The sequence below is a fragment of the Homarus americanus genome, unplaced genomic scaffold (genome assembly GCF_018991925.1).
Source record: "Homarus americanus isolate GMGI-L3 unplaced genomic scaffold, GMGI_Hamer_2.0 scaffold41027, whole genome shotgun sequence".
NCBI lineage: Eukaryota > Metazoa > Arthropoda > Malacostraca > Decapoda > Nephropidae > Homarus > Homarus americanus.
The window spans coordinates 8,353,498-8,365,854 of NW_024745073.1; the positions used below are offsets into that span (position 1 = coordinate 8,353,498).

General features: G+C 36.3%; 1 protein-coding gene across 8 annotated transcripts in view; it reads left to right on the plus strand.

The window, feature by feature from the left end:
* Positions 1-1,665: 1,665 nt before the first annotated feature.
* Positions 1,666-12,357, plus strand: part of LOC121878465 (multidrug resistance-associated protein 5-like) — a 38,846-nt gene continuing 28,154 nt past the window's right edge. For 2 of the 8 annotated variants that reach the window (XM_042384700.1, XM_042384697.1), the window contains exons 1-11: positions 1,666-1,895; positions 5,237-5,331; positions 5,905-6,185; positions 6,633-6,809; positions 7,731-7,889; positions 8,592-8,739; positions 9,244-9,383; positions 9,705-9,795; positions 10,352-10,525; positions 10,769-10,916; positions 11,447-11,595. In XM_042384700.1, the coding sequence (XP_042240634.1) occupies positions 5,275-5,331; positions 5,905-6,185; positions 6,633-6,809; positions 7,731-7,889; positions 8,592-8,739; positions 9,244-9,383; positions 9,705-9,795; positions 10,352-10,525; positions 10,769-10,916; positions 11,447-11,595 (1,524 nt within the window). In that variant the 5' untranslated portion in view covers positions 1,666-1,895; positions 5,237-5,274. Of the gene's footprint in view, positions 1,896-2,038; positions 2,183-5,236; positions 5,332-5,904; positions 6,186-6,632; positions 6,810-7,730; positions 7,890-8,591; positions 8,740-9,243; positions 9,384-9,704; positions 9,796-10,351; positions 10,526-10,768; positions 10,917-11,446; positions 11,596-12,357 lie in introns of those variants that run through there. The other 6 variants (XM_042384703.1, XM_042384701.1, XM_042384702.1 and 3 more) reach the window with 5 other exon arrangements.

Here is a 12,357-nt window from a genome sequence, read left to right on the forward strand (position 1 = left end):
TATAGTCATTCTCAACTCTTATCCTTCCTGCTGCCACTAGTCCTCTAGCAGTGTGAGTAAATGAACTTTCATATGAAAAATCTAAAAGTATAGCATAAAACTGGAAATCTCAGCATCAGGTATGGTAACTTTCTGGGATGGAAGTACTGCTGATAGGTGATGCTACTATTTATATTCCAAATGGCTCATACCAGATAATTTTACTCAAATCAGAGGTGGCCCTATACACAAGGGGTTAAGTGGTGCTTGGCGTGGTAGTGTTTTAGATGGTGTTCTAGATGGTAGTGTTCTAAATGGTAGTGTTCTAGATGGTGGTGTTCTAGATGGAAGTATTCTAGATGGTAGTGTTCTAGATGGTAGTGTTTTAGGTGGTAGTGTTCTGGATGGTGGTGTTCTACATGGTAGTATTCTAGATGGTAGTGTTCTAGATGGTAGTGTTCTAGATGGTAGTATTCTAGATGGTAGTGTTCTGGATGGTGGTGTTCTAGATGGTAGTATTCTAGATGGTAGTATTCTAGATGGTAGTGTTTTAGTGTTCTGGATAGTGTTCTAGATGGTAGTGTTCTAGATGGTCTAGATGGTAGTATTCTAGATGGTAGTGTTCTAGATGGTAGTGTTTTAGGTGGTAGTGTTCTGGATGGTGGTGTTCTAGATGGTAGTATTCTAGATGGTAGTGTTCTGGATGGTGGTGTTCTAGATGGTAGTATTCTAGATGGTAGTGTTCTAGATGGTAGTGTTCTGGATGGTGGTGTTCTAGATGGTAGTATTCTAGATGGTAGTGTTCTGGATGGTGGTGTTCTAGATGGTAGTATTCTAGATGGTAGTGTTCTAGATGGTAGTGTTCTAGATGGTGGATGGTAGTCTAGATGGTAGTGTTCTAGATGGTAGTGTTCTAGATGGTAGTGTTCTAGATGGTAGTATTCTAGATGGTAGTGTTCTAGATGGTAGTGTTCTAGATGGTAGTATTCTAGATGGTAGTGTTCTAGATGGTAGTGTTCTAGATGGTAGTGTTCTAGATGGTAGTGTTCTAGATGGTAGTGTTCTAGATGGTGGTGTTCTAGATGGTAGTATTCTAGATGGTAGTGTTCTAGATGGTAGTGTTCTAGATGGTAGTGTTCTAGATGGTAGTGTTCTAGATGGTAGTGTTCTAGATGGTAGTGTTCTAGATGGTAGTGTTCTAGATGGTAGTGTTCTAGATGGTAGTGTTCTAGATGGTAGTGGTAGTGTTCTATGAGTGGTGGTGTTCTAGATGGTAGTATTCTAGATGGTAGTGTTCTAGATGGTAGTGTTCTAGATGGTAGTGGTAGTGTTCTAGATGGTAGTGTTCTAGATGGTAGTGTTCTAGATGGTAGTGTTCTAGATGGTAGTGTTTTAGGTGGTAGTGTTCTGGATGGTGGTGTTCTAGATGGTAGTATTCTAGATGGTAGTGTTCTAGATGGTAGTGTTTTAGGTGGTAGTGTTCTAGATGGTAGTGTTCTGGATGGTGGTGTTCTAGATGGTAGTATTCTAGATGGTAGTGTTCTAGATGGTAGTGTTTTAGGTGGTAGTGTTCTGGATGGTGGTGTTCTAGATGGTAGTGTTCTAGATGGTAGTGTTCTAGATGGTAGTGTTCTAGATGGTAGTGTTCTAGATGGTAGTATTCTAGATGGTAGTGTTCTGGATGGTGGTGTTCTAGACTCTAGACGGAAGTGATCTAGGTGCCAGTAAGAGAGCTCAGGCTCTCAGACATGTCAATATTGTTATCTACTCTGTATCTCTATTGTTTGGTTCAGTACTTGACAGTGTTGGGGGTGACGTACAGTACTCGGGGCCACCACCGTCACCGTGAGTCCTCTCCTATTGTGGGACAGCAACCCGTTGGTGTGGTAACGGTGAAAAGATATAGGAAAGGAAAGGTACGTCTTTCTCAAATCTCATTAAGTTAAGCCCCACTTTACCTACAATTATTATCATATTATATAATTCATATATAAATTAAACCTAACCTAATTAAAAGCAATATAATCTAAATTTAACATCAATATATCTTGACTTATGGACCTACCCTAAGGAGGAATTACCGAGGCGATACCCATATGAGCCGGGGTGTAGGAGTTGTTCAGTAATGGTGGGAGTTAATTGTGTACTTCTCTGTGTTAATGACACCAGCTCACGGTCCTCTGATATTACTAGCATATATTGTGTGAGTATTGATGAGTAATATAGCAGGTTATACTTAACGCGTTATCCTGATGTGGTAGCTGCAGGACCTGCCTTTTTGACGTTACTGTCCTCCCTTACGAGTGAATCATATCTAAAAACATGTCTCTTCTCGGTATTTTTACACAATAGAAATTTACCTTGTTTCAACCCCAGGCAAAACAGCTCTCAGTCAGTATGACTCGGCATAAATTATGTGAAATAAATTGAAGGTGTTTAAAAGCCAAAAGGGTCAATTTAGGATAGTAGCCAGATTGCAGTTCGGTTAGGTTAAGGCTGTTAGCACGAGAAACGGAGGTCAGGTTCGTTCAATCACAAGAACCATAGGATAAAAACTTATTTTGGTATTATTTTACTTTAGGACATAGTGCCCCCGAAAGTTATAAACCATTGAAACATTTACATCTCTCTACTCTGAGCATTTTGAACCCCATATATACATGGCGGAAATGGATAATAGCAACACAATTGAATTTAATTGATTTTAAGTAGTTTTCAGTCTTGGTCTGTGAGGAGACATCGGCACATCACGCATGTGCTTTGACTGACGTCTTCCAGTGGTGACCAATGATGTATTGATATAACGCGAATTTTTTTCGACCAATCACATTTTATTTTTTTCAGAGGAAGCAGCCTGGGTACGGATTTTAATTTCATTGACCAGTCTCACAATGGCGGTGGTTGGTTTTTATTTATGCTTCTCCGATTATTTTAAGTTTATTGCTGAGTTTTAGGAGAAATACTATCATTCTATCCAATTCTTATGTATCCCTGGTCCTTCCACTTCTAACTAAGGTACTGTATTGTACTTTCGGACATGGTGCACCCCACAGTTTTAAACTGTTGAAATATTTAAGTTAGTTTATGCTAGGCCTGCCAGGGGTCCGGGGTGGAGCCCGGCTAGGTGTTAGGTTAGATGGCTCGTTTTCATTTTCTCCTCCATCCCAAAACCCCGATTACTCATGCTCCCCCCATTATTGTTGGGGGGGGGGAGCAAAACGATCAATTTCCGCCCAAAACGGAGGTAAGATTCGTTTAAAACATCAAAATACACTGGGAAAACATGTTGGTCAACCCCTAGGAACTCATGTCCTAAAGTGAAAATTTACTCTTATTTTGTATGGAAAAATAGAAACCTGGCTACTTTCATAAATTGAACCGCCAAAAGTGGTATTATCATATTTTTTTATATGGTCTTTGGTAATAGTAGAGCGCTTTTTTATGATCAAGCAGCAGCTTTTTGGCGTTAAAACCATTATGTTGATTTGCATAGTACAGTATTCAAATCCAGGTACTGTACTGTATTACTCTGGAAGGAGAGCTTGGGTTAACTAGCAACATTGGACAATTTTTTTAAATATATATTTTTTATTGTACTTTAAGAATACCCTATATCTAAAAAATGACGATGGTTTGGAAATATCCTAATATTATTCTGGTGAATTATCTGTCCTGAACACTGATCTACTTACATACTTTTCCTCCCCTTGATGCCATATTTATTAAAGGTATACAGGATATTTACTTGACCGTCCATTACTGTACAGAGAAACACTCTCGACCTTACCACGTTTAATGATTGATCGGAGATAAAATGAATCAACGTTACCTACCTAGGTTAGGTTAGGTTTGTTCACTTTAGGCGGTTATTGTAAGGCATTTTCGATGCACAGAATAGCTAACACCATAGCTATTCTGTATGCGCCGATGCTGTTTTTGATTTGTGCGCATAGCACTTGAGCTAACACCTCGAGGAGGCGTTAGCCTTTCGCAGGGCTCAAGTGGCACAAATAGCTAACAGCCAATCAGCGAATTCTCCCGGTGAAAATAACGCGGATCATGGCCGCTTATGTAGAATATTTTGATTAATATTGAAGAGTTGGAGGCATTTAAGGCAATAAATAACTGTGATATAATAATAAAAATAATTCTATATACGGTAGTATACTGTGTTGGATAGGACCTAAAACAAAGCGTAAGGCATGAAAGAATTGAAAAGGATGTGCTTAGTTGAAACCTGTTTAGATACTTTAAATAAAGATGAACAAGTTGATTAAAGTTCTGTAAATGCAAAAATTACTACTTAAAACTAACCTGAAATTCAATGTATTGCGTGTTTATGTATGCGAACAGCTGCAGCGAGGTGAGAGCGTGTAGTGTGGCTTAAAGCTCCCACCTCGGACTCCCGGAGTTCGGGGACCACCAACCTTTACAACTGGTCCAATTTTTTGTGTTATTCTTATTTATTGTTGACTGATTGACTTTTTTTCCTTTTTTGTCTTCTTTCCATAATTTTCCATATATTTTCTTCACTATTTCTTTCTGTATTGTGTCCAAATAACAGTTCTCCTAATTTTATTGTTTTCTGAAGACTGTGTTGTACAACAGTTATTCCCAAGACGGTTTTACAATGTTGTATTTTGTAATGATAGTCCGGGAAAGCTAATGCGTTAGCTATTCTGTGCTTCTTAAAATGCTTTACAATAAATGCCTTTTATCTCCGATAAATCATATGCTGTGCAATTACAATGTTGGAAAGTGTATTGAACAGTTGCTGGGAATCATTCCTGTGTATGAAATGGTTGAAAAGCATGTTAATAATTAAAAATGGTGGGAAAACCACAGGTTAACATGGATTATTTCTAGACAATAAAATAGCAAAAATTAAAAAAGAAAATTGGCAATCCTCATAATTTTTGGGAATACTGTACTGTATTCTATAAGTAAGAAAGAAGTTGTTTTCTATATTAATCTATTCTAATTTTGCTGGCTAACCAGCATCCACAGTCCTGAGTTCTCTACTGTACTATAGCTATACAGTATACAGAACTGTGCAGTATACTGTACATGTATAGCACATAAGTGATTAAATATATCCATAGAAGATAAAAGCTTTTTTACCTCATGAAAATTACAAAAAGTTATGTGATCATTGCTCGATATAAAAGTGAATGTTAAGATGAGTTCCTTATTATGAAGTTTAAATCTTAATACTGTATATGGTAATGGTAACTAACATGCTTTAAAATCTTTTTAGATAATCATACATGAAATAGTTAAGGAAAATCTCTTATAATGGATCCTGCTGAGCAAGACACCTCAGACTCTGAAGGGGATGACATGGAATTAATAGTAAGTTGTCTTTCTTCAAGTAGAGTCCAATACTGTACTGTACTGTACTGTAATTTAAGATGAAAGTATTAAATTTCAAAGCTCTCAACTGACTAGTTAAACAAATATATTTAGATTCATAGAAATGTATGGGTTGTTTATGGTGCCTAGGAAAGTTTTGTGGTTAGTAAAAAGATATAAAGATAAAGTTTTGAAGTGCTAAACATTTTATTGTATTTGCATGAGTGCTGTCCTCAAAATGGTTTTCTTTCTCCCATCCAGGGGTAAGACTGCCTTAGTATACTGTACTTACACCTAGTCACAGTAGTGTAACTGGAGTACTGTACAGTATATGAGAGCAAAATAACCACCACAGGCTTTTAACATGAAGGAGAAAAGTCCTTCCTCATATAATGTTGTCTTTCAGGGGTGGGCCTAAAATAATATAAATTATTTACCCCCACATTTTCCCCATAAGATCCTTAACATTGTTAATGTGATTCATGGTATCTTATACTGTACTGTATTGTATATAAGTACTGTAACAACTACAGTACACTGATGATCAGACTACAGTACTCATGCATTTTGCAGAAAAGGGACTCCATAGAGTGCCCACAGAATCATCCTGGAGAGGAAAGTATACCAACTATATTGAAAACAAAAGATTCTACCTCAGAGGATGACAGTGTTCCAAAAAGTACTTCAGACAATTCAATGAAGATAGCGCCCCAACCCTTACCTGAGCCTAATGAAGTAGCTACCAAAATTGTGACCTTTGGCGGCAGAGGACAAGAGTCGAGTGATGATGAGGAGAGTGATAATGAAGGTGGAGTAGATATAAGTGCAGAAATAGATGATGCACTTGATGAAGGGTAAGTAATTATGTTTTGTCTTTCTAATAAAGTGAATAAAATTGATCAGTACAGGGTATTGTTTTGTTAGGCCTTTAATGATATAGTAATTGCTTAGAATTTTAATGTCTACTTTAAAGTTTTCAAATCTTAGAATTTTATTATATACTGTACCCATTTCATCATAGACCTGTTGCTTAAAAATTAGACTCATGTTCACCCTTAGTTTTTAAAGCTCGTTAGGTTAGGATAAAATTGGTTGGGTTATATTGGATTGGGTTAGGTTAAGTAGGGCTTAGGGTAGATTAGTTAGATTAAGTTAGGTTAGAATAGTTATCCTCTCTGTGGATCTACACTGTTCAAACCTGTAATAAATTATTTTGGAAATATGAATACAGTACCCGGACATAATGATAATTAATATGTTACTATTGTCATTGTTATTAGGAATTGATGGATTGTTTCCAGATACATGGGGATGGAATGTACGTTAGAAAGAGGATTTTCTCTGAATGAGGCCGCCATTGCCCGCGATCTGCGCCACGAACGCTATGATGAATTAGCCATCAAGTACCAACGAGACCCGTCATTTGCACGTTACCGAACATCATTTGGACATTTTATTCCTCTTCGAAAATCACCTAAGTATTACATGAAGATCCATTTACTTGAAGTTTATACAGTGTTGATATTTTGGAAGCATTGCAGTGGGTGAAACAACAGGTACAGTACATAGTGAACTCCCTCGTGTGAAGCAGATGTGATATTTTGTGTAAGTGGTCTGTGTTTAATTGTCATTTAACAACAGATATTACCTTCACATCCTTAGAAACTTGTTCACACCTCTATCGCCAGTATTAACCCAATAACTGCGCCATTTGGGAAACAACAAAAATATATGAGAAATTAAATTAAATATTTTTTTCTTATGAAGTAGAATACTACATCAATTTAGAAGCCATGAAAACCATGTGGAAACTTTGTGCTCATCATGGATGGTGAGTTATGAGTCTGTGAAGTTAGGTAGAGTAACTGACAACTGTTAAGCCCTGGTGGTTGTGATGCAAGAGGTGGTTGTGGTGCAGCAGTGTGTTTTTGTGGTGCAGTGTGGGTGGTGAACCAGGCTGTGGCTTGTAGGTGTGGGTGAGGGGCCACTGAGGGCAGGAGAAGGGTGAAGAGGTGCAAATAATTCCAGATCATTCCAAGATGATGATAGCAAGTTGATATAAGGCTCCACCAGCCTTGTGTCTCACTCTTGAGTGTCTTTAATTTTAAATACTGTGTTGGGTATATACATGATTTTATTTTTAGCATATGTAATTGACATTTGAAATTGAAACTTACTTGTACAAACTTGCAAAACATTATACTGTACAGTACCTGTACTACAATTTGTATTTACAAATATACTGGTAAGTGTTTAAGGAATTTTTAAAGTTTATTTCCTAGACATACAGGTATTTACTCTTGAGTTTGCAATAATTTATTCTTAGCTTAAATTTGAGCAATCTCGTTCAGCCAAAACAAAGCAATTACAGTACTTAATGATTTCCTTGTAAATTTCAGAGTGAAGGATGAAATGCCAGTAGACAAAGCTGGCTTATACAGCTTCACCACCTTGTCTTGGATCACAAACCTCATGTGGAAAGCATATAAGACAGGTCTTAAGGATGAAGATATTCCCATATGTTCAAAATATGATATGTGCCTCTATAATGCTGACAGGTAATATATATCTTAGTTTTGTGGCTCGTTTAGAGCTTTGAATATAACCCATAGAGTTCAGGTACTGCCCCTCTCTCACCCTGTTGCCTTCAGGTAAAGTCAAATGAATTAATGGCTGACTCAAGACCTAGCTCACCTTACTTTACTCTTATATCTTGCAAAAGCAGTAAATATTCTTATAAAGTTGTAGACAGATGCAGAATAACAGAGTATGGAAAAAAAGTTTGTCTTACAACTACAGTACTCTGGTGGGTGTTTCTCTCTACTGGCAATAACATTATAATATACACAATAATGGCCAGGGATGTTGGCGGTCAACATGGGCTGATATTTGGGTGTTGGCTGGTGGCAGTGTTACCATGAGGTAGTCAGTGGGTCGTCTTTACTTATATAGTTTTGTTTTGTTTTTGTTTTTTACCTTTACAGATATTGTATTTATATACAGTACAGGGGTATCTTAATTTCCTCCTACTTTCCTAACTTACTTGGTGGAAATTGATGGTGTCTCTTGATGTTGGCCGTAGCCGCCTACAGTGCATGTCAATAGACATTAGCTGTATGATAGGTGCCATGGCATATGAAAATAGCCCTTGATAATAAACAACATCTTCTCCAGAAACCTTTTATTCATATACATTACAGTACATATTGCACGTAAACACAACAGGTCATGTATTTATTGAGCCTTTTTGGAATTTGCAGGTTAGAAAATTTGTGGAATGAAGAAATTAAAAGGAATGGAAAAGATGATGCTTCCCTGCAGCGAGCTGTGTGGCCGTTTTTGAGAACCCGTCTCCTCATTGGTCTCGTTATGTTTTTCATTACTCTAATTTTAGGATTCCTTGGACCGGTAAGTTGTTTTGATTTTTTTTTGACAAATGCAAATTTAATATTTATGCATTTTGATATTAATATTGTGGTGGAATTTAGTGAAAAATAAATAAGAAAAGACTGATGTTGCTGCCATAAAATGAGGATCGTCTTTAAATTTAAAGTTTCTGACAGCAAATTGCATAACCTCTAGCTCATATATTTAACTTGCATTCAATATACCGTAAAACCCAGGTTATCTGGCACCTACGGGGATTGAGAAGCAAGACGCATGTACAGTACAGCATATCTTAATTTTAGTCAATACATCACTATACTGACCTGTACTAGGTCCAGGACAATGTACCAGTCATCAAGTTTCAGTGAAAATATTTAATGATAAATTTTTCCTCCTGTCATAGAGCATCAGTCAGATACTGAGGTCTTGTTTGGTATACTGTAGTTAGAGAAGTATTGGAGGTGAAATTGTGCAGCTTTTTATTCATTTTTACATTGAGTAACAAAAATTAATCTTCTTTCACAGACCATATTCATGCGCTATCTAATTAATTGGTTATCGACGGATGATCCTATTTCCTATGGAGTGGCATGGACACTAGGTCTTTTGTTTACAGAGTGTATGCGTATCATTCTCTTCTGTTTGGTCTGGTGCATCAACTATAGGTAGGAAGCCAGTCTTATTTTTTCTTGAGTCAAAAGTAATATTTGATTGTTTTAAATTTTCAGTTGTATACATCTAATTTTTCACCTTTAATATTAAGATCTGTGATGATGAATTAATGGGTCAGTAACAAGGTTTTCAGTGGGATTTTTTTGTGTGTGTAATAAAACCTGTTTTATTTTATTAGCTAATGAAGTACCAGTAATTATGTAGCCAAATCCTAACTTGGGATTTTGTAATGCATTCTTTCATTTTGAAGTTTTCATTTTATCCTTAATCTAGATTAAGTGTATTTAAAGGTATTTTTGTATACTCTACTTTAGAAATGGGATTCGTTTGAGAGCTGCATGTCTTGGATTGGTGTATAAGAAGCTAATGAGAATGTCAAACTTAGGAAATAAAAGTGTTGGGGAGGTAAGTACAGTATTGTAATGCATGTGGTACAGTGGACTCTGAATAATTCATGTTAGTGTTAGGGAGAATTACTTTTAGTACAATATCTATGTGTTAGTATGGTTTTTAATGTACCTGTATTATATATGATACTTATTGTTTATTAAAGCAGTTTTGGAACATTTTATGGGTATTATTTGGCATCTGAAACCTAAGTAATTGCTGTATTTCCATTTAAATCAGTTAAACTGAAATTTGCAATTTGATAATTGATGATGTCTCCTGGTACCTAATCCATGAATTATTGAGACCCACTGTACAGTACTGTAGAAGTACAGTAATGTACATTAGGTCTTTTATGTGCTTTGCAAGATATTTATTGTAAGGAAAAGTAAATATCAATACTGTATGTTGTAATGTAGATGGAGACTCATTTAGGGAAGTGGAATATTTTGATGGTTTACTCAGAACTCACCACTAGTACTTATTACATATCAACTGATACTCAATTCATATTGTACTATTGTTTTTATTTGAGTAAGAAGTGTTTGAACTAACATTTATATTCTTTATTCAGGTGATAAATCTATTTGCCAATGATGCTCAGCGGATATATGATTTAGTGGTAATTGGTCCACTAATCGTTGGAGGTCCCTTGGTGGCGATTGGTGGAGTGGTATATATTCTGTGGCTCCTGGGACCGTGGGCTCTGTTTGGCATGGTGGCTTTTCTTCTTTTCTATCCATTCCAGGTAATGTTTTTAATGTATGACACTTTTAATGAACATAGTGTATGGTGAGAGTACTGGGGGAAATTCCTAGTCACTCTTGAGAAGGTTGGTAGTAAAGATAATAAAGAGTTAGTTATTACTGGTGTATGCAGTTGTGTTTGGAGAGAATATTTAAATGATGATGATGGAATGTCTTCTCAGTCATATATCATTGATTAGTATATATTTTACTGCCAATATTAATTCTTTTACATTTTTTTCTAGTATGGACTCTCGCGTTTAACCGGATATTTGCGTCGTCGTACAGTTACCGTGACTGATGAGAGAGTCCGCATGATGAATGAACTCCTCATGTGTGTGAAGTTTATCAAGATGTATGCTTGGGAGAAGAGCTTTGCTTCTACTATTTCAGGTACTGTATAGGTATATTAATATTGACCTGTACATTAAGATTATCAATATCGATTTGTTTAACTCTTAGCCAGGCTTATTCACCATCACAAGATCAAAAGTTCTACCAAGCAAAGATATTCCTCTGAAGTATTGAGACTCATGGTTTTCACTGATGTACTGTTTATGCAGTACATGTGTGACTTATACTTGATCAGGTGTTCATATTCTCACCACCACATCAAGCTGACTATTGGGGATTTGAATATTGGTTACTATATGCATGTATAAACTTTCATAGTCCTCTGGCTACTTGTGTGACTGCTCATGACCTCCCACTGTGCTCTGAATTTAATGTTAGAACACATACTACAGGTACTTAATTTTGTTTATAATCATCCAGTTTGTCTTTCTTGTATACAAAATATCTCAGTGCCTATATGTAAACACGATTGCTGTTCTAAGTAAAATTAGTTTATCTTTTGGCAGCTATAGCCAATGATTACACTTTTCTCGGACAGAATGAAATATTTTCCATATGAAACACTTCAGAGATACGTGGTCGTGAGAGACGATTACTAGAGAAGTCGGCATATGTGCAGAGCATCAGCCTGGCTATGGCGCCAACTGTACCAATAGTTGCTGCCATTATTACTTTCTTGGCTCACATTGGTGCTGGGTATAATCTTACTGCAGCTCAGGTAATGAAGTTTTGAGTTTTTTTATCTTGAATAGTTTGCCAATAAGAGATTCTTTATATGCATCATGTTGTGATAGCAAGAGGTAGCATAAGGTTATCATAATTTCATTTACACATTCAATCATTTTATGAATCTTTTGTCACATTCAAGAGTGCAGGTAAACACTGTCTTATTCAAACTTAATTGCCTCATTTTATGTATGATTTGTTTTCTGCACAGCTCAGTACAGTATCTTAGTTATGTCACAGTTTATTTGTGAGAAGTGAGAATGATAATAAATGGAAAGCACAGGGTGAAAGAGATTTGAAAGAAATGAGAAAAGGTTCTGATAATTGATGAACTGAGGAAAGACTTGGCCCTGATCATGTCATTAGAGGGGAGTATCCTGGAGGAGTGAAGCATTTACACTGTATCTCTGGTTTTAGGAAATTAAAATGTATCCATAACTCTCAGCAGTTCTTAGAATGACTTTCTTCGTGGGTAATAATTAAACGAAGACCCAAATTTGCCATATATTTTACAGAAAACCTTATCTCTACTTGGCTTGTTCTATTGTGCATCTGTCTTTAGAATCTTAAAGTTTTTTTTTCTTTTGGTGTAAAATATTGAATTCTTGTAAGAAAGTGGCCTCACTACACAACAAATAATGATAGAGTAAGTAAAATTGTCCTCAGGTTTAACAATTGGATAAGCATGTTTATAAACTATGCAGTTATATAGTTCAGCATTAATATAAACAATATAGGTATACGGTGCACGTAG